This window comes from Ornithodoros turicata, chromosome 2, assembly GCF_037126465.1.
Source record: "Ornithodoros turicata isolate Travis chromosome 2, ASM3712646v1, whole genome shotgun sequence".
NCBI lineage: Eukaryota > Metazoa > Arthropoda > Arachnida > Ixodida > Argasidae > Ornithodoros > Ornithodoros turicata.
The window spans coordinates 138982107-139008757 of record NC_088202.1 but is presented as its reverse complement, the minus strand read 5'-3'; the positions used below and the strand labels follow the sequence as shown (position 1 = coordinate 139008757).

The following is a 26651-nucleotide window of genomic DNA, read 5'->3' as shown; positions in this document are numbered from 1 at the left end:
TGACCCCTGATAATCTGACATACGTGCTTTACGACCATACCTCTGGGGAACAATGCAGTGAAACCTCTGCAAATCCGCCCTGTTAATATGACAATTCCGCGTTATGACCAAAATTTTCGGCAACGACCATGGTCATAATAACGACGGTTCACTGTAAACCACCACATTTTTTCCCCCCACCTACAAGATAGTTTGTGTATGAGTGAAGCTTACATAGTTGAACTCTGGTTTGTTTGGCAAGTCCAGGATGGGAAGATCAGCCAAGGCTGCTCCGTCTTCCAGCTTGCCGATGTGAACGTTGATGTCTCTCTGAAAGGCACGCAAAACAACAGGATTGAGAAGGACGTTTCCTCACGTGGCAAGGCAAAGTAGTAGTACCTCAAACTTGCTGTACAGGGTGGCCCACTCTCTGATGAACGAGTCTGCAAGCTCCTTCCCTCTCGCAACCTCACTGGTGAAGCGGAAGTCAGAACCGGGCCTGCAACCATACTTTTGCTAGAAGTCCCTCTTTCGTTTGATTCATGGGCGGAAGTTTCGGGGTTTTACCCGATTCTTCCCCGAATTTGCACCCCGAATTGACGGTTGCCTCTTTAGGGTGAAACCCGAGCTTTACGTAGTAATCTGCCCTCACTGGGATGTCTGTAGGAACGCATTAATTTACTTGTTTGGCAGAAAAATTCAGTTACATCCCCATTTGTACCAAACCACTACAGTTAGTTGAGTAACTGAGCCCGATTTCACCCCGAATTTAGCGTACTGGAAGTTTTTTCACCCGAATTTGCATGAATTTAGTGCGCATGTTTATTTACCCGGTTTTTACCCCCCAGACTAAGAAAAAAATATTTTCCGCAAACTTCAGGCTCTAAAAATAATGTATGACCACAGATTTTCCAACAGATTCCAAAAATTTGTGCTTCTTGGTTTTTCCACCACTGCCACTCCGCAGCATCCGCGTAATTTTCCAATCCAATTATGTCTGACCATTTCTTCAGGGAACAGCTCGACTTGTCGTGTGCATTTCAGACCGTACATTTAATAACCAAGAGTGCATTTCAACTGCCAAAAGTTCACAAAAACAAAAGCAGGAATGTGCCAATAAATATCTCAAACAGGTCTTTCGTCTTTGTGTCCTCAATCCGTAAAAAAAAAAAAAAAAAAAAAAAAAAAAAAAAAAAAAAAAACTGTTGCTGGGTGTTAGAACCACAAAAGCAAATAAAATTGTTTCTTGTCTATCAAATGTTGTAATCAGATTCCTCTTGCTTGCAGTTTTTGTTACGCCACCGAACGAAACATTGTTTAAAGGGGAACTAAAATCCAGTGACGGCCAGTAGGTAAACTACTAGTTAAACTACCTGATTGTAGTTAAAAAGTAGTTCCCAACTACTTGCAGAAATGTACTGGAACTAGAAGTTAAACTACTACTTCGAGCAGTTAAACTACAGTGGTCAGGTTACTGCAGGCGCCAGCTACGTACTTCCGATTTTGCCGCAAGCTTTACGGCACGAACGTGCTTCCGGCTTTTACCCTGGCCTCTCAAACACACATTTCCGGAAACGATAGTCCGTTTAACCCTGCGCGACAATGCAAAATGCGTTCTGAGGTAATGCATGCCAGGGCTCACAGTATTGGGATACGTTCCAGGTCCTGCAATGTTTTCCTCGCCTTCGTGACTGCATTCTCGTGTCTCTCCTTGGCCCACTTTAGAGCAGTCCTTAGCACAGTTATCTGGTTAAAAGAGGAAAGGAAATTAAAAGCTATCCTCCGACATGCAGTAGGTGAACTTTTCTACAGGGGAACTTTTGTTGAACACTGCACAGCTTTTACCTCTGCGACTTTTGCCCTTTCTACAGCTGTATCTGCGGCTTCCTGAAATACCTTGAAATTTTCTTGCAATTCTTGATGCTCAAATCTGCAGATAACAAAGACGTAGTTCAACAGCACTTTTATGCGTGCACATTCCGCAAAGAACTTGTGCATGCACACAGAGTGAGACAAAAAAATAAAAAATAAAACGAAGAAGAAAAGAAAAGACAGGAAAGGCAGTTTCAAAGGTGTTTGCATAATCATTGAACTAACTATACAGGGTGTCCACGCTAAGTGTGAACAGATTTTTTAAAAATATATATAACACTTTTTCCAAGATGAAATCAATTGCAATATAGCATATGCTAAAGGGCACTCGCTAGGAGGGCATTAGCAAAGTGCAAGGGCAATGTCTTAATTAACATTCATTAATTAACTTTTTAATTATAAAAGCTACAAAGTTGTCCCAATGAGAACATCTGTTCCTTTCGGTCACCTGATATCGTAGCCGTTTTCAGAACAAAAATCCGTTCGATAGATCGCCCGCCAAAAATTCGTGAAGGAACGCCATTTTTTTTCTTTATTTTGTTTATTGCGCTTCTTAGAAGACGCGTATTTCCTTCATCCCCAACGGGAGAGGGGAAGGAGCACAGTGCCACCTCATGCGTCGAAGATGAGCTTTAACTTGTGGAAACAAAACAAAAACAAATGTATCGGGTGACTCTATCGGAACTGGCCTTATCTTGGGTTGCATTTTCTGTTTCCTTTTAATCTTTTTCCAGGACTCGAGAGGCGATAGTGTGCTCTTTCTCCCTCTCACATCGGGGGTGAAAGAAAGACGCGTCTTCTAAGAAGCGCAATGAACAAAATAAAGAAAAAAGTGGCGTTCCTTCACGAATTTTTTGCGGGCGATCTATCGAACGGACTTTTGTTCTGAAAACGGCTACGATATCAGGTGACCGAAAGGAACAGATGTTCTCATTGGGACAACTTTGTAGCTTTTATAATTAAAAAGTTAATTAAGACATTGCCTTTGGACTTTGCTAATGCCCTGCTAGGGAGTGCCCTTTAGCATATGCTATATTTAGGGCCCTCAGTTTTCGGGTTTTATTTTTTGTGAAAATCGGGGGGTAAATATCGGGTTGAAAATCAGGACCTGCCAAACAGGGTAAAATCGGGTGATATACTGAGAAGTGATGTATTTTCCGGTGAAAAAAAAAACTTTTATGTGTTGAAATTAATTAATTAATAATTGGGGTATACGTCGCGAGACAACTGAGATCATGAGCAATGCCACAGCGGTCGGTCTGTGGAGTGTTGAAATTAAGTGAAAGAATATTTATTAAGAGACTGGTAGATAATTCACTGTATAACCACTGCATCCATCACTGTATCCATTGATGAGCATTGAGAGCATGCTCGCGCTCGCGTTGGTATGCCTCGTATATCGCTGGCTGTTGCTGCATCCTCTTTACTACTCCGCGTACTTTGCTGATACAAGATACTCCCTACAAGATTTGAAAGTTGGCTTCACCTAATACTTCCGTGTATTGCGGGCAAACCCACTTCAAGGAACGCCGAGCGTTGCTTAACTCTGTTTCTTCTCTGTTTAGCGTGATTCCTGATTCCTTTACTATTTTTGGTAACAGCACAATCGTATACGAAGAGGGGAGTCAAGTCCTGTAGATCACATAAACAAAATACAGAAACCGGCACCGAAGATCTTCAGTGTCGGTTTCTGTATTTTGTTTATGGTAACAGCACAAGAAAGGGTCTCGCTGACGTCCACGGGAAGCACTAACAGTACAGAATCCAACACTGAAGTTTTCAACTTACTTATTGACACAAGCTTTCATGTAGCAGACTACATTTCTTCGGGTGTGAAAAACATAGGGCATTTTTGGTACGAAACCAGGGTATTACTTTGGTTGGCGTTGCCATTCTGCAAGGCGGCTTCACCTCATTATTGAAACGGATTTTGAGGGGCAAGGGACGCTGTGATGGCCCCATTAATCTAACTTATCACTAAACTAACCAAGTTGATGATGTCTTAGGTTAGTTTAGAGAAGTTAGGTTAGATTAATAGGACCATGGCTGCTTCAATAATGAAGTTGGGAGTGCGAGGCAAGCTGCCACAGCCGCACTAATCTAATCTAATATATCACTAAACAAAGTGTATGATGTCATGGGTTAAAGTTGGCTTTCCCGTAACACAAATAAATGAATCGAAAAGTTCCGCTAAATCTACAAACGTACACTTAAAGCAACACTAAGCATTCGATGAAGTGGGCTTGACCGCAATACACGGAAGTGTTAGGTGAAGCCAACTTTCAAATAGTGACGCTTACCAAAGGAACATATTTCACGCTAGAAATCGGACCTGCATGCAAGCGTCTACAAACACGACCTGTTTTGTTTACTTTACCAGCAAGACGCGGCGCGGTCGGGAGCAAATCGGGAGCCGTCGCGCGATTGCCGTAGTTCGAGCGTGTGCGGATCAAGTCCTTGGTTTGCACTTTCGGAAGCCCGGTTTACGGGTTTTATCGGGTTAAACCCGAACTATTTTGATGTAAATCGGGGGGTAAAAACGGGCTTTATTGGGTTTTACCCGAAAACCGAGGGCCCTAGCTATATTGCAACTGATTTCATCTTGGAAAAAGTGTTATATATATTTTTAAAAAATCTGTTCACACTTAGCGTGGACACCCTGTATGTGGCACCTATAAAACAATATTTCACTTATATCGCAATGTTAACAAAGACTATTCAAAACAGTTTAGTGTCACAACACTTGCATGCCTTTTGCAACTTATACCTACTTAACATAAAAGAAAATAAGTTCAATTACACCATTCACCGAGCATGCGGACATAATGCTGGAATGTCAAACCAGCTACCTTTCTTTGGTCAATTCAGCAACCACCTTGTCTAAGTTGTCCGCAGCGTTTGGGTCACCACTGGGGGGAGGGGGAAGCCACAGAAGATCAGAAAACGGTAAAAACAGTAAGTCAAATGCTAATGCGTAAGGCCCTTCTTTTTCTGCTGCGGCAAATCCTGAATTCCGCAACGGGGAACTATGAATTCTGCATTTTTCCGCGGTAAAGGGCAAACTGCCATAGTTCAGATAGAAACTACTCTCTCTGTTAACTCTTAGTGTGGAAGAACAGGGTTATAACTCCAAAAACTTTTGTGACTTGGCGTAACAAGACGCACTGTGCTTTCTTCTGAGAGGGTGTGACGTTTGTCACCAATAAGTGACCTGTCTGCATGCACAGAGTTTACTGTCACAAAGAGGTACTTGACAACTATGGACACCAAAGTAGGGGTCAGCACTTTTATTTCCCTTCCAGAATCCCAGAGGGTTGAAGGTTAGAGAGAGGAGTCAGAGGGTTGTTGCAGTACACAGATGGGGTTGGCACATCTACACTGTTAGGCAAGCCGACTTGGTAGTTCTCGGCAAAGTTCGTTCATCTCGCGCATAAACTGAGTTAAGCGTGCGGTTTCTGCAAAATTCTGCACAGAACCTCATATTCCGCGGCAGACCTACAATTCCGCAAATTTTTGCAGAATCGCGGAATCGCAGAAAAAGAAGGGCCTTACTAATGCGTAAATAATGCACCGCACATTGGGGAACTTGAGGAGGTAGAGGAACTCCCTTCACATTCTTCCTGCGGGCATACACTACAGTCAAGTGTATACAGGGTGTCTTTTTTTACGTGATACAGATTTTTCGTTAAAAAACTATAAGAGCTATAGACATGCTGTTTTCACTTCTATCGTCTCTGGGCCGGCGGACGTCCTTGGCCAAATGTTTGCTCAACCGTCAAATGACTAATTACCTAAAAATCGTTAATTAACTTTTTAATTCTAAGAGATACGAATTTGCAGTCTGACCGCATAATTTTGAAGAAAACTGTCCTGTATCTCGCTTAATTCGTAAGTTTCCTACCGAATTTCATCGTCTACCATTGGCTTCCAACCCACGCAACCAAGTTTCTAAGACTAAGTGTTCAGACGGCTGGACAGGAAGGTTCAAGGGGCGGCACAGTTTGGCGTTTAAAACTGTGAGCGGCGAAGCAGCAGAGTGAGAGAGTGCCAGTCGCGGATGACTGTGTGGTCTAACACAGTCATCAACGACTGGCAACAGGTGTGACTGCTGCGTGAGTACGCGCTTGGTGAGATGTATGACGCTGATGAAATGGAAATGAAATAAGAAATGCACAGAAAATAACTTTGTACATACAGTAGACCCTCGTTAATGTGACCGCTGCCGTTCCCGCGGATTTTGGTCAGAAAACAAATTGTCACATCAACGAGAAACGTACCCTTCGCGGACCGGACACACTGCTACGCACAACAAAACCCGATGTACAGTGAACCCTCGTTAATATGACCCCCGATAATCTGACATACACGCTTTACGACCATACTCCTGGGGAACGATGCAGTGAAACCTCTGCAAATCCCCCCGTTAATAATGACAATTCCGCATTATGACCAAAATTTTCGGGAACGACCCTGGTCATAATAACGAGGGTTCACTGTAATTATGATTTATTACAATGACTACATCAAACAATTTTCAGTCATTAATTTTTCTAAATTGACAATAGCAGCATCAATTGCGGACACGTTATCGACGTTTATCTGCTCAAAAATAACGAGGCGACCTGTTGGGTGGGAGGCGGGGAATATGTTTATTAAGAAAGAAGATGGGAGAGGTCAGCCAGGCTTTGCTTGCCTCCTTCGAGTAATGCCGACTCTTCGTTCAGACTACCAAATCCCTCTTCCGCTTCGTTTCGGCCGGCCGTAAGTGAAAACAGCAACACAATGTGGCCTGGTGCCCGCGACTTTGGTGGTTCGAAAAGCGATATGAGTATAATCCCAAGGTCAGCGATTTTAGGGGATATCCCAAACCTTGACGCCCTACTCCCAGGGGCTACCCTGAGGGTCATGTGACGCGTCCGTAATAGCGGGAAGATAATGCCCGTGTTTGACCGTACTTCTGACAAAAAATCTTGGGCCACTGTCCGATAAACAGATTGTCACGTTAACGAGGGGGATTTACGTGCCAGTGGAACGGTTCCCGAGAAAAACTGTCATAAAGCGAGTACGTCAGGTTCACGGGGGTCACATTAACGAGAGTTCACTGTATAACCGATGCTATATTAAACCGTATTTTGTCGTTTGACATGTATTTAGATGAGATCCTGATAATTCAAACAAAGATCTCTGGTCCCCTCGAGTTTGGATTTATGGGAGTCCACTGTACAGTGAGACCTCCCTATCTCGGACATCCGTGGTGCTGCCGATGTGTGCCCTACTTGGGGGGGTGTCCAAGTTACAGAATACGAGGGAAAGAAAAAATGGAAAAGAACACAGCTTTGTTGCCAGAAATGTCCCCTTCTTCAATTCATGGTCATTAGTGGTACCTGGCACCTCTCTACTCACTCTTCACTGATAATTATTGCAGATTTTGGTAGATTCAATTCTGTGCAGATTCCACTCAATGGCATTACCTTTGCGTCTTTTTGAGCAGTGTGCTGCTTGCCTGAGAGCTTAAACTCACTTGGAATTAACCTCAAGGACTTGTCTCTGAAGCGTCTGCCCACTTTTCATAGCCTTGGTGCAGTGCACGTACAAAGGCTCTAGACAAACCAAAGTCAAACGCTCACACTAAAGAATAGTTGCAATATAGACTGACAGTATCCCTTTTTGGACTCCCAAAAACTGAAACAGCAAAATGCCGAGACAAGTATAGAAGAAAAAAAAAGTGAAAATCAAGGGCATGGCATAGGCTCATTTTGGGTCTTTTCGGTGCAAAGATGGGCTGAGATTGAGATAATTTGACCAGGCCCTTGTCCAACTTAACAGGGAAAACCCTGTCCTACTTCCAGGATAGGGAGGTGTCCGACATAGAGAATTTCATCCCCATGTATTTTCAATGGGAGCCCGCCGGTGCAATGAAATCTTGTCGGACATGGGGAGGTGTCCGACTTTGGAGGTTTTACTGTATATGTAACATAACCTTATGTCAAGTGCAACCCCTTTGATGAAGGAAGAAAAGCTAGCCCAATGGACCTTTTTCACAACTGTTCACGCACATGGCCCATGACAATGGGGGAGCCGAACAGGGTTGCCTTTGTATTCAATTGGTGGAGCCAGTGGGGCAGATTCACAAAATATAGGTCGGTGAGAGTGGAGCCGCTGAAAGGACTCATCAACACCACTCCAAGACCGATTTTGATGCCCTATACTACCCACATTTTTATTTTTATTTTTATTATTGCGAGAGTGGTTTTCTGGACAGCTGCTAGGATATGACACACTAATGAAAAGGTCCATTTCTAGTTGCTATCCCGCTAGACATTGGCAGACCATTCGAAGGAGGAGGACGAGAAGTGAGAGAAATAGGGAATGTGTTCAAACACCAAACTCATAACATAAATAATAATAACTAAAATCGTAAGTAATACAAACCTCGCACTTCTGGCAGACTTAAGTTCATCCTTGAGCTCTTTCATCTTCAGCTTTTCTTGTTGTAGTCTTTTGATCTCAGTTTCCATCTCAAGTCTGGTCTTCTTCCAAGACTCTTTGGACTCCTAAAAGATTCACGTTTGACTGGTGACTTTTCAATGACAATCGAGAGACAATTCCGCGCTGCCAAAAGTCTGCACTGCATATGACTTCTGTTGAATAGTAAGTCCTCTGTGACATCTGATATCTGTTGATATCTGATACTTTGCCTCGTCCTTGTTATCGCCATGGTAACATGGATCTCTTGGTCCTACCAATTTTCCAGCCGCATGTCGTATTGTCGTAACTCCTTCGCAAGCAGACCCGTGCAAAACCAGAATTATCTCACAGAGTTGCCAGCAGCACACTCACTCAACCTCCTCAATAAGTCATTTCCATCTGCCGCAAGGATGTTGCGCAGTGGAAAAATGATGTTCCAACCTTTTATACAGACCTGTACATCATTTTGTACACATAGCAATTCTTTGTTCGTTTTGTGATGATGCCTTGTTGCATACACGAGGCAACTCCTTTCTTTAATAACTAGAGCACATGTTTTCATTCAAATGCATTTTTTTTTCAACGTGGTTTCGTGTCTGGACGATGAAAAAAGCACTTTTGGTAATGGGTTGGGGGTGATAAGGAGGGTTCTATGGTGCATGTAAGTGCATGTTTTGCACATGATTGCATATTCCATATGAAAATGCACACATAATACATATTTTGCTGTATTTCCACATGGTCAGGTGTGAGAATTTTGGTCAGAATATAACATAATTACAATGTTTCGGTGGGACGTGGTGTTCAGCCTGTACCTGTATGTTTCAAATGATCAAAAAGTTCATATTTCGAATGTGAAAGCAGTCCACATTGTATAATTCGACTGATGCGCCCGCGAACCAGGCACCCGCGTCGCACTGCACATAGCAACGGAAAGGTTCGCCCTAAAGCTGAGGTGGCAGACGACGACTGAACAGTATCGTTCTGTACCGATAACCGCAAGTTTTAGTGCATTGGACGCATTCCCTCTGTGTACGTAAGCGATGGCGTTGGAGGTTCTGCGCACGCACAAAACACAGAGAGAGAGAGAGCTTCACGCACTGCGCTGTAGAGCCCTGCACCATCCGCGGATATCCGCAAGATACTTGCGGATTCTGACCAAAATTTAGCGTTTTCTGCGGTGTGCAGATCAGATGCAGATAAGCCGCGGCTAATACGCAGGAAATTCCGGTACTTCAAAGTGCAGACATCCACAGCCCAGTCCTCGTCAGACTTGTTTCGGCGTTTAATTTCCTTTGTTCTTTGCAACGGGCGTCGAAGTAATGCCTACTTGCTACTTTCCGTCTCCATGCCTTCGTGTTCATCGATTTTTTTTCTCCCTTCGCCCAAAAGGGCAATTTCACGGGTATTAATTGGGTTTAACCCGAAACTAGCGAGCCTCAGTTCGCGGACTAATCAGGTTAAGCCCGAAAACTTCAGGCTCTAATGATATTGCTCTCAGAGAAAAAAGCTTCAAAGTTACCTGCAGTTCTGCAGTAACCTCATCCAGCTTCTCTTTGGTCTGGCCCATGTCAAGAGTGAATTTCCGCTGCAGCTTACAGTTTGCGTCGAGGGCATTGTCTAGCTGCTCTTTTAGCATCACACTTTCTTCTTGTAGGCGGAGATAATCTGTGGCCTCCTGCAATGACAGTCCATCCACAAGTTGGGGGCAGTGGTAAAATGGGCTCTAAGGCTGAGATGCGGCTCAACAAGAGTAAACAGCAAAAATTGTGGGAAATACTAAGCACGAAAGTAAAAACAAAGCTTTAAACTTTTAAAACCTAAGCTTAGCTGAGGGTGGTTCAGTAAGTAACATTAAATACTAAAACTTACTGATAAAAAATTTAAATGCATCGTCTTTCTATGTAATCCCTCTACTTTTCAATGAAGGTGCATCATCGTTTAGGAAGAGCTAGCCTCCTCCAGCAGAGAAGAGCAGGACCATTCATGCACCACTTTTTTCACATCTTTGCTGGAATGACAATGTATGGGGCAATTACTATTGTTTGCAAACCTCTTGCAGCCTTCGAATAGCTTATACCGGGTGCTTCAGTTAAATCCCTGGGCTAAATAACTCGCGAACGGGTGCACCAATCGACGAGCTTTCTTTTTTACAAGCACATATCTGTCAGACACCACCTACAAGCTGTGCACCGTGTGAATGAGTGGGAGGTGCTCATTAATTAAATAAAAATTCAAATTCAAAGCACTTGCAATGCATGTGTGTCATCCCGTACAAAATGTGAGCACATCAGGTTGCTCCACAGTCTACATTCGGAGATCACAACACTGTTATGAACGCAAATGCTCAGAACAGTTACAAATGATGGCGATTACTTTTCATGCGAAGACCGCAGTTGAAAGCCCCTTTGGAAAATTCGATTTTGCAACACGCGGGACATGGTACCCCCGCTTGAATGCCCTCCGGGTGTAGGACTGGCAAAAAAATTCACAGTGCGCCTATCGATCCAGTCCGAATTTGAATTTTTCTTCTGTGCATAGTCTAAGGAAGTACCTACAACACATAAAATTTTTTAGGCAAGCGTTTTGGTGGGAGTTTTTCAGATAAAGGCTTCCAAAATTCGTCATTTTTCGGCAGCACGGTGCCACTTAAAGAGGCATCGCTTACGTTCCTGACAGAGTAGAGCAACAAATTGTGCATCATTCGATAGCCCCATGAATGACAAATTAAACGGCATAAAGCTCAGTGTTATCAGTTTTTTACATCGTCCGCAAAGTTGCAGCGAATATGGTGCTTTTCGGCGCTTTGAGCCGACTGATATTTTTTTTGCAGACAAACAATAACCGACACAGCACACTGCCAATGCAGGAGCCCATTGTGCCCTAAGTGATCTAAAGCCAGATCAAGAAATTACTACAGTGCGACAAGAAACAGCTTTGTAGGGAGCGCTCAAACCTGCGTGCGACTACTTCATCTTCCGAGAGGCAGTTTTTTTTCCTCATCTCCTATTTCTCCCAACTCACCGATTGCTTCAATATATATTTTTTCCCCGTTCGTTCGAGACATCAAGTGTACCACACTGTTCGGTTTGAGATGGAACTAGCCAGTGGTCGACCGATTTTTTGGACATAAAAAAGCCCCGAATTGGTCCGAAATTTTACTCGATGAAATGAATCCACTTTATTCCAACAGGACTTGTCAACTACACTCAGAGTACTAGCTTGAAATAAGTGTATGTGCATCTGTGCCACGGTATGAACACGCGACAGCGCATCGCTACGAATTTCCGGTGACGTGTAGCTGCCCCCTTTTGTGTTCATGACAGTAGTCGCTGGGGCAAGGAGCGCCACCGTTGTTGGCGACGCATCAACAACTTTGTTTTGTAGTCGCTGTCAGACCCCCCTGGTGGCAAAATACAGTACCTGAGTGAAAATTTCTTCCTCCGTTAGTTCAGAAAAAAAAACTCTGCGCAGTTGTCAACGTTAGTGTACACATCAGGCGTGACCTCGTGTGAAATTTACGTGCCCATTTGACGAAGTCTCTTCTACAGGTGTCGTACCGGACTGAGAGGTCAGCGGTACATCTTCCACCAAAGTCCTCAGCCGTAGAATTGTTATCCTCACTGGACACAGAGCGCGACATTCCCCTCTTTCTTTCAGAGATGTTCTTGTACAAAGACAATGCAACGGTAGAACAGCCAGAAGTGTGTCCTCCAAAGTAGAGCACACGTGTCGTTTTGACATGTGACAGTCGCAGGAAAGTCTAAATTATACGGTGCGGAAACATAGCGCATTCAAGTAAATCTGGCAATTGAGGGGCGGTAAGCAGTCGTAATTATTGGATGCGAAAGTACATTGGTTCTGTGGGGCGATTGACGGTGCTACCACTTTGGTCCTAATAATTGGTCTAATTTGGTCCAAAGTCCAAATTTGGTCTAAATGTTCGAATTTTCGAAGTTCGGACTGTACGGTAAATATATTACCGTATTTTTACTCGCATATTTTGCACACCCGCATTTCCGCGCGCGGAGATCTGGCACGTGCGCCTCAGCGACCATGCCGATTGCTTTTACCAACACCATCAGTGCCACCAAAGTTGTTGCATTGCTTTTGGTTGTTGGTTATATGTTTTGTTTGATAGTTTTGTTACACTTTCGGGTGATGGTCCACTATCGCGATGGACAATTCTGTCACTCGAACTACAAAACGCGAAAACAAATGCTGTACAAACACTCCATGACAAACCTTACAGCACAACATGGCAAAAGCTGGCAAACACAGCGTGCTTTCGGTTGTCAAGTGCGACTAGCATCCACTTCCAGCAGACTCTCGACGTACCGGCACATGAGCGGTTGTGGGACGGCATTTCGTCGGTGGTTGCGCGATATATTTGGGTACTTCTTTTGCGCTTGCGCAAAAGACGTCAACAGTGATTCTACCGAGAGCTATTCCGACTTCTGTCCGGAGAAAAAAAAAAGCGCGCAAATTATGCGAGTAAATATGGTACGTTGTATTCTCCGAGCACGTTCCCTCTCCATTTTTGAGGGCCCTTGGGCGTGTAGATGAATGCAACAAGAGATAAAAATGCAGACTTACCAAGGTGGCCTGCACTGCAGAATCCATTTTCCCCACACAGTTACTGACTAGCTGGCACGACTGCAGCTGCTCGTTGATCTCCTTCAACGTCGCAGCTGAAACGTCCTTTTCGAGACAGTTCAACGCCGCCGCCACACAGTCGGACAGGTGCCTCCGCGACAAAGTCGGAAGCAGGTTCTGCACCACAACGGCAGCATTCTTGGACTTCGGCTTGCTCTCTTCCTTCGGCGCAGCGTTGCCGCCGAACGTTGCCGGCGGTCTGCCGACATTCGCGGGCAGAGCAGACGGCGTAGCTGCTGGTGGTGGTGTCGTCTGCATCTTTGGAGCTGGCTGCGGTGGCGAAGGGGAACTTTCCGTACGCGCCGGGACAAGGTTGAAGCCTTCCGCACGCGGATTGAAGTTGGAAGACGCCGGTGTCTCAAAAACTTGCTGCGATTCTTCATCCTGAATTGTGTCTTCATTATAGTCCGTATCATCATCGTCGTCGTCGGTGCTGTCCGAATCGTACTCGTCGTCGGTCGAGTCGAGGAGGGGAGGTAGGTCGCGGAGGCCTCCGCTCGTGTGCACAGACCGTAGCGGAGGGTCGTAACTAAACGCGGAGACTGCGTCGACGGGGGAGGTCTCCGCGGAGACGTAACTCGACCTGCGAGGGTACGCGTGCACCATCTCACCGTCCGTGTAAAACCGCATCGACTGCAGGAGGAAGTTGAAGAGGCCCCCGACGCTCTCCATGAGGGCCCTGGCCTCGGGCGGGAAGTTCTCCAGTTCGTTCAGCAAGGAGGGGTCGTTGATGGAGAGGGGCCCAGTGCTGCCGAGGAAATCCTGAAGGTACCTAGAGGGGTTGGACCGTTCACTGAGAGCAGTTTCCACCCTTTACATTACATTACGTTACATTAAATTACATTTTAGAAAGGGGATTTTGCCTGCGCCCTTCCACACAAGCCCCGTAGATCTTACTACCCCAATCCCCACCTAAAAAAAAAAACACTCCCCCCTCCCCCAGCAATTTATCCAGACACCGGGTGTAGACCGGGTGTAGGGAGGGGGTGTAGTACACCCCCTCCCTTCCTTTAGGCACATGTCGGCAGTTGTTAGTACAACGGAACTGTAATAACCACCTGGCACACGGTGTTTTGCAAACACTTCCTCGTGCTTGCGATCCTGGATAAACCACTGCATCTCGCGAAGGAATTCCAACGGCCCTTAGATGAGAATCCTGCACAAAACCCTGCACTAGAAGGCTTTGAGGGACAAAGTACGTTTATATGTCGCCAAATGATTAGTGCTTCAATTTAATATGTTTCTGTTCATGCAAGTAGTCAGTCCTATGTAACTGCATATTGCTAAATGGCCTGATCATAGAAGCAACACAGAAAACTATCAGCTGTCACGTTGAAAAAAAAAAAAAAAAGAAACAAAAAGAAAGTGACTACAGCCCTCAGTGATGAGAACAACGATGATATATTAATAAGACAGACAACAATGACGTTTTTCCTTTTCTTTGCTTTGCTTGCTTTGTAAAGGTATTACATAAAGTTTTCTTCTGTCGGGAGTCGACCCAAGGACTGGAGTGGTTCTTTCGGGAACACGGTTTCACCTTCACTGTAGAACTGTTTTTGTCGGATGTGGTTTCAGGGGTGGATTTAGGGGGAGTGGGGGGTCCGGATGTCCTGAGCCCCCCTCAATTCCAGACTTGAACATAGGGTTCAATGGACCAATCCCAGCACGCACCTGGCACTTGTCCATAGCGGACCCCCCCCCGGAAAAATCCTACATCGGCCCCTGTGTGGTTAACCTAGTGATCGGTACTGCATGTCATGATGCACGCAACCCTAGCCTAAACCAATCGAGCTGGATATGCTAGCACTTAGTAGCTCTGTGCTGCTCTCTCACTTTACTCAACCTAAGAAAGCCAGGAATATTCTAGTCACAAAAACATATTAGACAGACCCAGAATGCAAAGCAAGAAACTGCCACAATACACTTGCAGTGCTCTAGTGTAGGGTTCAAAAATTCTCCTCACAGAATTAACACCTCCCCACTTTTAGGGGCTAAATAGACGCGTTAATTCTACGAATTAAGGCAGTGTTTTCTTTGGTACTGTGCATGCATCATCTCTTTACTGGGAGTTGCTGCATATAGTGGGGTGCTCTTGTGAAGCTCTGTTCCTGCTCCTCTGTGGCTGTCGTTTTCTTGCATGTTGCCACCCTCTGTCTGGGGCAGGCTGTTAACTAGGGTTCCGGGTTTTTGGAGTTTATTTTTAGTCATTGCCGGAAGGTGTTTTGGGGAGTTAACGATTTTCTGACGAATCCGAGTCTTTCGGTTTTCATGCGACAGAACACGAAACGCACGGAATACTCTGAACAAGTCTTCAGTGCACAACTTTCTTTCTGATAACTCAGATATTAACATAACCCCACGAAAGCGGAGTTTTTCGAATGAATCCCAAGTACAAAATCCTTTACCGCCGTACATTTCTTTCGATTTTTGTTTTTTTTTCGGATTAATCCGAAACCCCGGAACCCCACTGATAACTTATCAGAGCACACGCATGTGCGGCCTCCAAGGTGTCTTTGCCACCAGCAGCCAAGAAAGAGGCAAATCGAAAGGAAAGAAATTAAGTTAAGGGCGTACGTACTCGTAGATGTTCTCACGGATCTCTCGTGTCTCTTCCTTATTCTGGTAATTGCCCCGATGCTGCAGCACGGCCTCCAGAGCAATTTCATTGTCCCGGAGCTGCTCTGGGATGAAGAAAGGTCGAGAGGGATCCAGGCTGGGGAACCTACAAAATGATATAGTGAAGGGCAAAAAGGGGTGTCTCTAGGATTCTTTGCACCCAACAGCTCCTCATCCTTGTTTCGATAACGCATTTTCAGGGGTGTAGCACCTCGTGATGCTCAAAGCGAAAAAGACCTCCCGAGGCTCACAAATTTGCACAGATGAGAGAAAAAAAATAAACAAAGACAATGGTTATCTTGTGTGCAGGAAAAACGCAAGACCAAGTGGAACATATACTGCTGGGAAAAGTAATAAAGGGTGAAGCAGGCACGCATTATCTATAGACACTGAAGTTTTAGGGTTAAACCCGATTTTCCCCCCGAATTTGCACCCCCGAATCAAGGTCCACCTGTTTCGGGTTAAACCCGATTTCTACCCGCAAAACTGCACCTAAGCTATGCAACTGAAGGTAAAGACATACTAATTTTTCACAAAATACATGGTTGACCTCTACTTCTGATACTTCTGGTACTCTGGATGAGCGCTAGAACGAACGTTTAAGCTGCAATAAAGCCTTATTTCTCCTCGAATTCAGTCTGATGGTAATTTTTACACCCGAATTTGCATAAATTTTTTACATTAAGTTACTGACCTGATTTTCACCCCCCGAATTTGGAAAAAAATAAAACCCGAAAACTTCAGGGTCTAATTATCTACCTTTGTATGAGCACATACATGCGCATAGCATTCGTTTTCGTTCCATGTTCTCTACTCTGATAGTAAACACTCCTTTAGTCTGCATGTCAGAGCCCTGCTAGTATTTCTTACAAACACGTATAAAGAGCCTCGTGTTTTATGGTTAACAGAGATGAAACACTGAAGACGAACTTGCAAAAGCACAAATTCAGCCACCAATACGAGCACTGGAGAACGCTAAGCACTGTGCACTCAGCACAGCTGTGTGGAATCTCATGTTGCGAGAAACCCCCTTTTTATTTTCAACCTCAAAATCTGCTTTCCAACCTGATGTCGCCACAGGTTAACGCTTCAAATGCACGGTGTAAAATAAGATTTCCTTCGGGTCTGGCAAGAGGCTAGGGTATTTTACCGCAATACAAAAGTTGGCACAACAAGCTTAACACACATGAAGCACAATACCAGGAGCAGAAAGCACTTCTGCTCAAAAGGGGCAATGTCCTTGCGTAGACAAAGCACACTTGCCTTTCTTTCTGTGTCTCACAGAACGTGCCCCATTGAGGTCCTTCTTCCACAACATTTTTCTGGAATGCCAGCCTGGCAATCCTTTCTTCATACTCTGAGCTGTAACCAAACAAAAGCAAAGTTATACAGACATGAAAGGAACGTGCGTCTCACTCCACGTTATTACACAAGGGTTTCAACGCCTCTTTGGGGATTGGTGTACAGGTAAGTATATATGGTTCATCTTATGTTAAAAGGTGTAAAAGAGGGAAAAACTAGTTCAACGCTAAAATTGTTTATGTATTTCAACAGATTCAATGAACTCGAAGCTGCTTTCTCTCCAGGCTTCCTGACACCACATCTTAATGTGCAATATAGCACCTTCCAAAAACCGCCTGAGATGCTTGCTGTTCAGCATGCTTGCTATCAGCACTTACCCAGTACAGCTGTACTACGCAGTGTTTGCAAGAGGCTGCAAGATGTATCAAAAATACTTACTAGAGGTTCACTTCAGGGCCAATGTCGAGAGTGTGTATGCCTCTATTTCGCTTTTTCTTGTCTTTGCATTTTTTACTCTTGACGTCGGGAAGATCCTGCAAAAAAAAAAAGGCATTTTGCTGGGTTTGGTTTGCTACTCCTTATTTGTAAGAGCTCTCTGTCAGCTAATATGGTAACATCCTTTAAGCAAATGCACATGCAAATGCTTAAACAAAGGAATATATTTTTGCACATCATAAGTAGGGCCTGACTTTTTAGGGTTAAACCCGTATCCGCCCGATATTTACCCCACGAACGAAATCTGTAAAATTCGGGTTTAACCCGAATCTACCCGAAAACATCCAGGTCGCGTGGCACACTCGTAAGCGTGCATTAAAATAAAGTTTGATAACATTGCTAAACATTAGTTCCACGATAAGACAAATTTTTATTAAACAAAAAAAAATCACCCGAATACACCCGAATTTCTGACGACAGCATATGCCGTAACGGGTTTTAACCCGAATACACCCGAATTTTCAAATGGAAAGTATCACCCGATATTTACCCCCCGAATTTGGCCAAAAATAAAACCCGAAAAAGTCAGGCCCTAATCATAAGTTACGAAAAATGTACAAATCATGCTTCTTACCTCCTCCTCATCTCTTTTCAGTACGTAGGGTGCATCTAAAAATGGACATCGTATTAGAGGCAAAACCTAGCACAACACAAAGCTTCAGCAGTTCTTTGACCATTCCTTTGCAAGACCATTGGATACCAGGCACGATCTCACGATCAGGCTCAGCAACCAAAGTAAAAACTTTAAATGATCGTCAAAATAAAATGCACAGCCCAAAACAATCCTGACATAGGTCATCGCCGTCCGATCTTTCGGACTTGGCAGGGATCGCGCAAAAGTACGAATAATCGAGCAGTCGGAAAAAACGAATTTCGCTCTCAAAATAAACCCTGCTAAGCACTAGTATGCTGGAAAAATTTGTCAATGCTTTCCTAACGCGCTTCTAGCTCTGCCTGATAACATCAGCTTCTATTCCCCGAAGCGACATTTCGTCACTGTGCAGTGATGTGTACACTGACACAGGCACCGCCGTCATCAAGTCGGCTTCAACTAACGCATGCGTGCTTTAGATGAAGTTCACTTTACAGTGCTATCTCTAAACTCGTGGGTGGACAGCACGTGCTGGCAACAATTATCAGTGAAAAGTGGGTAGAGAGGTACCACTAATGACCACAAATTGAAGACGGGAGACATTTCCGGCAAAATAGCTGCGACCTTTTCCATTTTTTGTTTTCCTAGTACAGTCAAACTCCTTAATAGCGAACACCTTTTTAACGAAAATACCACTACAGCAAATTTTTTTGCGGTCCCGCTGGAGCCCTATGGGTCCAATAATGGACATCCTTTTCAACGAAAATACCTTTACTGCAAATTTTTTTTGCTGTCCCCTGAGTTTCGTTGTAAAGGAGTTTGACTGTATTTCGTAACTCTGACACCTCCCTAAGTAGGACACACTTCGCCTGCACCGCGGGTGTCCAAATAGCGAGGTTTCACCGTAGTTACTGACACATTGAAACTGTACCGCACACAAACTGAAACTGCTCACCGGTTGCGGGAGGCACCGGGGGAGATTCGTTCTTGCCTTCTTTCACGTCTTCTGCTCCGGGTTTCGTCTCCTCGGTAAGGCTTTCCTTCCTCAGCGTAGCCTTGCTTTCGCTTTTGAGCACTACCTCGTGTTTCCCCAAGTCCGTAGGGCTTGCACCAACGTCGTCGTGGTTACTCCCAACAGAGTCGCAGCCAGCGCTCACCACAGAGGTGAGGTCGTCGTCTTTCTGCTCTGCTGGGTGGCCCGTATTGGTGTCACGACGTTGTTTCTTTTTTAATTCACGCAGCTCTTGCTTCTTTTCTTTCCTGCAAGTGGAGCGGATGAAGTTGTGACTCGTCTCTTTTTTCTTACCCCCCAGCAAGTTACAGAGATGGCACCATTTCTTCAAGTGCCCGTAGTTTTACGTATCCAGTTGTACATTCAGTAAAACTGTCATAGCTTCAGATGAAGTATGCTACCTATTGTGAGAAACAGTGCCATAGTCTCTGTAGGTTTCTGTGGCATACCTGCCAAAACCTAACTAGGGAGGTTTCAAAACAGGGGGGGGGGCAGCAGACCAAAAGTATGTGTTTGAGAGGGACAGGGGGAAACTGCGTGTTCCGGGAGGTTTGCTAAATCCGAGATTTTTTGGGTAAACCGGTACACTTGGCAGGTCGGTTGTTGCCAGAAAAGAACATTTACTGTCTTCACAGAGATGTGCAGCCATCATCACTCATATCATCTCGTATAAGCACAAATTGAAAATGGTGTGAAATTCTTGCATGAGCAACCAACAACAGTTCAAAAGTCAAAATCACTGGTGCAGCTCTTATACATGCGTAATACAGGGTATCACCCCATAAAACTAACTGCACAGCCATGTGGTGCTTGCCAATGGCGCAATGCAGGTGGAACATTCTGTTGTCTACATATAAAGCGCCGAAGGACATTCTGCACTGCAGCACAAACTTATACTAACACGAAAGATACATACTGTCAGCTGGATGGAAATATGGTTGCTCATAAGTTGTGGTTTTCATTTTGCTTTCGTGTAACTGCCGCATTTTGCTCACGAAACGAGCAACACGAGAAATGAAATTACAGACGTAACTAGCAGACGACAAACAAAACGGATGGTGTCATCCGCTTACCCAAAAACTGCGAAACAAAACAGCACGTCACCATCTAGGGAGCAGCGCCTCAACTGTCCTTTGCCACACCGCCATCTTGGTTGTTTTAACTATGGGAATAGCACATTTCGCGCTGTAACTTTGCGCTGTGGAGCTTGATCACTTCAAAACTTACGCTGATTGAATGTGCTTATGAGCTTTACATGTCGACAACACAATGTTCCGCTCGCATTGAGTAACTGGCGAGCATGGAGTTACTGGGAAACAGTCTTGGCCCATGTTTTTAGCAGACGACACTGATAGCGTGATTTCCTGTCGTCTGCTACGGAATATCTTGTGGCTGCGTAGCAGGATATTTCCCACAGTTAGCAGTGTACGTGAAGACACGACGTTGAAAGCTCGCGCTCACGAGACAGCAGAAAGCTACGACGGTTTTCGAGTCTTCAGTTTCTGGGGAATGTCACTCTTGTGAATACACTGTTAGTGACACCCCACAATGCTCCGGGTGTCTCACACTCCCAATTTGAGTGCGCCAAAAGAGGGGTGCCTACTTAACGCGCCCAGCAGATACGTTCTAGCACAGGAGAAGCAGTCTGGATGCCACTTACTTTGTCTTTTTCTGCCTTGGAATATTTTCTTTGTCGTATTCAGAATGGACAAACTGGAGGAGGAAGGTAGACAAATCAGAAAGAAAGCATGAAAAACAAACTGCAATAATGTAATCCTAAATGCAAGAATATTGTCCCGAGACATGCATTCCCTAGAGCAATTTGCCAAATTCTTTGTGTACCGCAACTAAGTGGGCGTGTTGTAATAAACTCACACAAAATCAACAACATAATCTTGGGTGTGGCAAAGTAACAGAAACTTTGCATTAAATGGAGAATATCCATTCAGGGACTGCAATGCTCCAAACTGCTGTGAGGTGTTCACCATGGTCACTTCTGAACTTCCTTTGCGTTTGCAAAATGTGTTATGTCTTTGTGAGGAACATTTTTTATAGTAGCAGTAAATATAGCTAACATTTTTTGTTACCCCAGTGAAGTGGGATGGAGGATCTATGTCAGAAGATTCAGACCGAGTTGCTCGAGTTGCTTCATGATACTTCGCTTCGCTTCACTGTTCACGTGCCACAATCGAGCAGTGCAGCTCAGTTGTGCGCCACTAAATTTTCACTGTGTGGACAGATCCTTAGTGTAGGGGTGTGCGAATATTCGAAATATTCGACATTTGTACCGAATAACGGTACCGCGCTATTCGTATTCGAACCGAATAACATTTCATCGAATACTCGAACATATTCGAAATTCCGCAAGCTGGCTTCAACTGATGCCTCTGAGCGTTTGGCGAAGCCTACTTTACAATTCTGCGCTTCAAATATATCCTGCAAGGTGGCTTCACCTCATGCTTCTGAGTGTTACGTGAAGCTCACTTTGCAGTTTTGCGCGAGCGGACGTGACGATATCCTGCAAGTTGGCTTCGCCTCATGCCTCCGAGCATCAGGCGAAGCCTAGTTTACACTTTTGCCAGTGGCAGGTTGCCAGTTAGACAGGTTGCCAGTTACACAGGTTGCAGGCATGGTTTAAAAGTGCGATTTGAGGGATCACTGAAAATTGCCACTTTTGAGAAATATTTTAGCAAATGTTGGCAGGGATGTTTACGTTAGTTTAATTATTTTGAGCTTTGGCTGGACCAGCTATGACGCCATAGAAAGAGGGATTTAATCACACAGCCAGCTACGTTATGTCTGGAATTACAACTTTCAGGACAATTCTCGCACAAACGTATTCATCAATGAAATATGTGTATATAGTTCGCAGTCAGTCTCACTAACTACAACTGAGCACCAGTTTTCAGTGCAAGCTTTTGCTTACTATTCAGTAATAAGCACACATTTTTGTGTGGTATTCGACATTATTCGATTCACTACTATTCGATTCGTATTCGATTTGAACCCCCAAAATCACTATTCGCACAGCCTTAGTTTATAGGACCGTGTGGATAGACACTTTGTTTTTAGTAGAGATGGGACGAACTCAAAATTTTTCGAATCCGAACCCAAATCCGAATCCAAGGACGGTTCTACAACTCCACGAATCCTACAAATCTTTTATCTTTTGAATCCTTTCTTTAAAAACAGCTTAAAAAGCCGGGAAAAATACACTTGTAGTGAAAAGTGTTTTGAAGCACAATGTGATACCTTTGTTTAATGAAAAACAAATTAAGTAATGCTGAAGTTTCAGGAGAAAATATACCCATATATAGTTCTTAAATGTAGTATAATTTAACCCGTTGTTCACAGACTACAATAAATGCGTAAATTCTATAGTATGAATTATTTCCATAAAACTATAAGCAACGGTCAAAAAGCAAAACGAGGTTACTTTTAAACTTGTAATGTAATAGTTCCTGCCTGAACTCTTCCAGTCCAGAGCAATGTAAACAAACAAACAAGAAAACACTTGTCAGCCAATGGGGCTTTCGGCGGACTCCAGCTGCTTTCGGCGGATTTGTGGATTCGGTTGGCCCTTTTTAGGACCTACCGTCTCCTGCAAGCCAGAACAGTGCGGAAGATGTGCTGCAGAACAGTGTACTAAAGAGCCCAATAATTTCGGACTGCTTTACAGACACAGCACACGAGCAGCGTCCAAAAGGCAGAGTTCATACGCGTGCAGTGGCGTATCTAGATCTACCTGCGCCCATGGCAACATGATTAACATGATGTCCTTGGGGATGCGTTTTCGTGCGGTCCGCACTAGGTTTCACACTATAACCTCTCTAATGGCGGGTGCTTTAGATCATTTATGAATGTGCCAGGTTGAGTGCCCGACCTGGCACATTCACACCCGACCACATAATGGCGCCCCTACTCACCTGGCGCCCATGGCACCTGTCCACACCTGCCACACCCTAGATACGCCACTGTACGCGTGTGCTGAACTGTTCCACTTCAGAAGGCCGGAAGGTTCAAGCGACGACAGCAGCAACAGTTTTAATGCTCCGCGTCAACAGCAACAGTCTTGGCAGCCATCCACATGCTTTGTAAACATGTACCGGCAGAGAGTGCCAACACTGGCAGGAATTCACCGCAATGCGTTGTCTCATGCTTGTGCAGTGAAACAAACACACATAGACTTAAAGCTCAGCTCCGCCGATTTTCGACTGCGACAGAATGGAGCCATGCTTGGGCTGTGCGTTCGTTTCCGCACAGGGAGCATACATGTGAAAAATTTTCACCCATTTGTTTGTAGTTTTTAAGAAAACAATTTTTTTAACTTTCCCTGGCACGGCGGTCCTGTGGTCGGCAAACCCTGACCAGTCCCGGCTTTGTCCTGGCTTAGCCGTGCTCGTGGCTTGGCTAACGCCAAATCGTCGATGCGATGGCGGAGATCTATGGGCGAAGGTGAATGTTTTGGGTGTGTCCCGTGAAAGTTGCTGTCGTTAATAGCCTCAAAGATAGTTTTGCCGGTCTTCTTTAGCAAGCCTTACAGGATGGCCTCGTTGTGCAACGACGGCCGTCGTGAGCGGACATTCTGTGCCCGCACTGTGCTTCATGCTACCAACAAGACCTAACACCTAACGTGTGACGTACACTTACGCATTCTCAATAGCTTTGGCAGCACACTATGCGCGGACTTGCTGCGCGTGCAGAAAGCACCACCAAAGCTATTGAGAACGAGAACGTGCTCGAAGACGAAGTATTCCTTATAAGAAACATGATAAAACGGTGCGGTGGTCCCCGATAGCTCGTGACAGCTATTTCAGCACGATACAGCGGCCATGACGGAGTGTAAACACAAACTGGTTGCCAGGCAGAGCTGGCTAGGTGTGGCTATCCAATCCGCGCAGTTCCAAGTATGACGTCACAAGTGGAACCGCCGCCCGGTAGTTTTTCTCAAATTTCTCACGAAGGAGTATGGAAATTTGGAAAGCAATGTGCGTTTATGAATGAAGTTGGGTCCACGGTTCTGAATATCACAACGTCTTCATACTTTCGGAACAGCAGCGGAGCTGCACTTTAAGACTTATGAGTAAAGGCTTTAGAAACGAAGTGAACTTTTCTCATTGATTAAAAATGCAGAGCGCTCGATAGTTCGGACATGTCCTAGAGCTCCAAAAGCCTGAAAAATCGTTTGACTCTGGCTGACTCTGACGCGACGTAAGAGCTATGGGCATGCAGGTATATCTCCGCCAGCGGATAATGCAACCTGCACGTTGTGAGTGAGGGCATAAAAGATGGTGAACACCAGACAGACAAGGAAGCCATTTCAATGTTCGTCATGTATCAAACATGTGTTTTGCTGACCTTAATGTTTGATGAGTTTGCTTTGGAAGCATGCAAATGTGCTCTAGGTACATAGACTCTGGCAGAAAATGTCTTCACAATAAAGATCAGTGTAGATGCAACAGAATGATGCACGAGGGCACAATACGCTTCTCTATACGGCACGAGATGTCTTGCACATGCCTAGGCAAATCGCAGACATCTTTAAATTTGTGAGGAGTGGAGTTGCCATGTAGGAGCTGACTTGTCCCAAAGCATAGTTATTACAGTAGACTTCCATTAATACGACTTCCAATAATTCGTTTTTTTCACTAAATTCGAACAAACTTGAAGGTCCCGTCAAATGCCACATTTGTTTCTATTAGGGGTGTGCGAATATTCGAATTCTCGAATTCGAATATCCAGCATTCGATTTTTCGAATATTCGACTATTCCGCGAATATGAACGACACAACCCGAAAGTGGGCTTCACCTGATGCTTCCGTGCATGAGGTGAAGCCTGCTTTACAAAATTGCCCTTGCTGCAGGACCAACACAGGCAGGACGGTGTTTAGTTTAAGATAACGTTATCCAAAGTTAGTTTTGTAGACATCGTCTGTGGAAGGGGCGGCGCCTCTCCCACATGCAGTTTAGCTGTACCGACGAGGGACTTTGATTTGATGTCTGTGAGATTGCCTTTAAAAAGTTAGGACCCTCGAATAATGACTACAGCCCACGAACAAGAAGGGTGTCTTAAAGATATCCTTTGCATCTAAAATTTCAGTGGTGCAACATCCTAGGGCGAGTGCAAAGAAACTAAAAGGTGTTCATGGCAAAGCTGAGGCAGGATGGCAATTCGTTTGTTTCACAAATGGCTTGTGGCTGTCTGAAACAATTACAGCCTCATCCGTATAATATGCTACTGCCTGGCATAAAATTTTGAAATGAAGGTAACCACTCCAGTAAGTGTAGGCTCACCCGAAAAGCAGGAAGCACTCTCATGTAACATTAAAGTGTAGAGGCTCTGAACAGAAGAATTGCATGTCCCTCTCGTGCCAGATAATGCTACAAAATTTACACTATAGGCATGGGCTACGAAATGGAAACTTTTAATGCGAAATTCACATATTGTAAATTTTGCACAAATATTCGATATTCGATTCGGTATTCGGAATTTTTCCCCCCATTCGATTCGACTTAAAAATATTCGGATTCGCACACCCCTAGTTTTTATTGATAAAAAAGTTAGTTATTTCGAACGTGAAAGAAGTCCACATCGTATAATTAGACCGATGTGTCCACGAACAAGGCACCCTTGTTGCACCACAGACAGCAACAGTAAAGTTTGCCCCAAAAGCTCACATGGCAGGCGGCAACTATAAACAGACCCGATCCGTACGGATAACCTCGAGTTTTAGTGCATCACACGCTATCGCTTACGCACGCAAAGGTGATAGCATACAATGCTCTAAAACTCAGTCGACCTTCGGATAATTCGATCAAATCTCGCGTTCCCGTCAGGGTCGAATTGATGGAAGTTTACGGTACAGGTAATTTCCACGATGAAAGATGGAAGTCACTGAAAAGGTTAGCCAGCTGTAGGACTCGAACCCACATCTTCTGGATTACCGATCCAGGGCTCTACCAATTGAGCTAAGCTAACACGCCTTCTCAGCGACTTCCAGGGTGCGTCATCTGAAGGGACAAACCAGTCACCCTCTCTCACTCATCCTCCTTTCACTCTTACATTTTTGCACACTCATACACACATTCATACGACAGGGATCGACGCAAGCGGCAAATTGTTGAACAAGAGAGAACTGATGTTCTGAGGCTGGAACAACATAGAAGGGACAATCACATAGAAGGCCTCAAGTTGCCTAAGAAATTAACGAAAATAAATAAAAATATAATAAATAAAAACAAAAATCTTATATAAAAATAAATAAATAAAAATATAATATAAAAATAAATAAATAAAAATATAATATAAAAATAAATAAATAAAAATATAATATAAAAATAAATAAATAAAAATATAATATAAAAATAAATAAATAAAAAATTAAAGAAAATCGTTAATTTCTTAGGCAACTTGGGGCCTTGTATGTGATTGTCCCTTCTATGTTGTTCCAGCCTCAGAACATCAGTTCTCTCTTGTTCAGGTAATTTCCAGTTGGCCAAGAATTTCCGACAAGCAATACCAATGGTAAAGTTTTTACACTTACATGTCTACCAATTGTACCGTCTTTTTCGATGGTCTCTACTTCGATGATGATGTCCTTACAGTCCGGTGTCGGGCATACGGTTCCAAGAAATCCCTATTCACACAGGACATCACAA

General features: G+C 44.3%; 1 protein-coding gene across 1 annotated transcript in view; it reads right to left on the bottom strand.

The window, feature by feature from the left end:
• Positions 1 to 26651, bottom strand: part of LOC135385077 (uncharacterized) — an 83987-nt gene that overhangs the window by 21646 nt on the left and 35690 nt on the right. The window contains exons 20-34 of the mRNA XM_064614253.1: positions 26537 to 26629; positions 20653 to 20705; positions 18936 to 19240; positions 17963 to 17997; positions 17332 to 17426; positions 16776 to 16953; positions 15554 to 15735; positions 12916 to 13747; positions 9842 to 9997; positions 8284 to 8405; positions 4701 to 4760; positions 1825 to 1909; positions 1622 to 1725; positions 379 to 478; positions 214 to 309 (exon numbers count right to left, since the gene is read on the bottom strand). Of these exons, the coding sequence (XP_064470323.1) occupies positions 214 to 309; positions 379 to 478; positions 1622 to 1725; positions 1825 to 1909; positions 4701 to 4760; positions 8284 to 8405; positions 9842 to 9997; positions 12916 to 13747; positions 15554 to 15735; positions 16776 to 16953; positions 17332 to 17426; positions 17963 to 17997; positions 18936 to 19240; positions 20653 to 20705; positions 26537 to 26629 (2496 nt within the window). The remainder of the gene's footprint in view (positions 1 to 213; positions 310 to 378; positions 479 to 1621; positions 1726 to 1824; positions 1910 to 4700; positions 4761 to 8283; positions 8406 to 9841; positions 9998 to 12915; positions 13748 to 15553; positions 15736 to 16775; positions 16954 to 17331; positions 17427 to 17962; positions 17998 to 18935; positions 19241 to 20652; positions 20706 to 26536; positions 26630 to 26651) is intronic.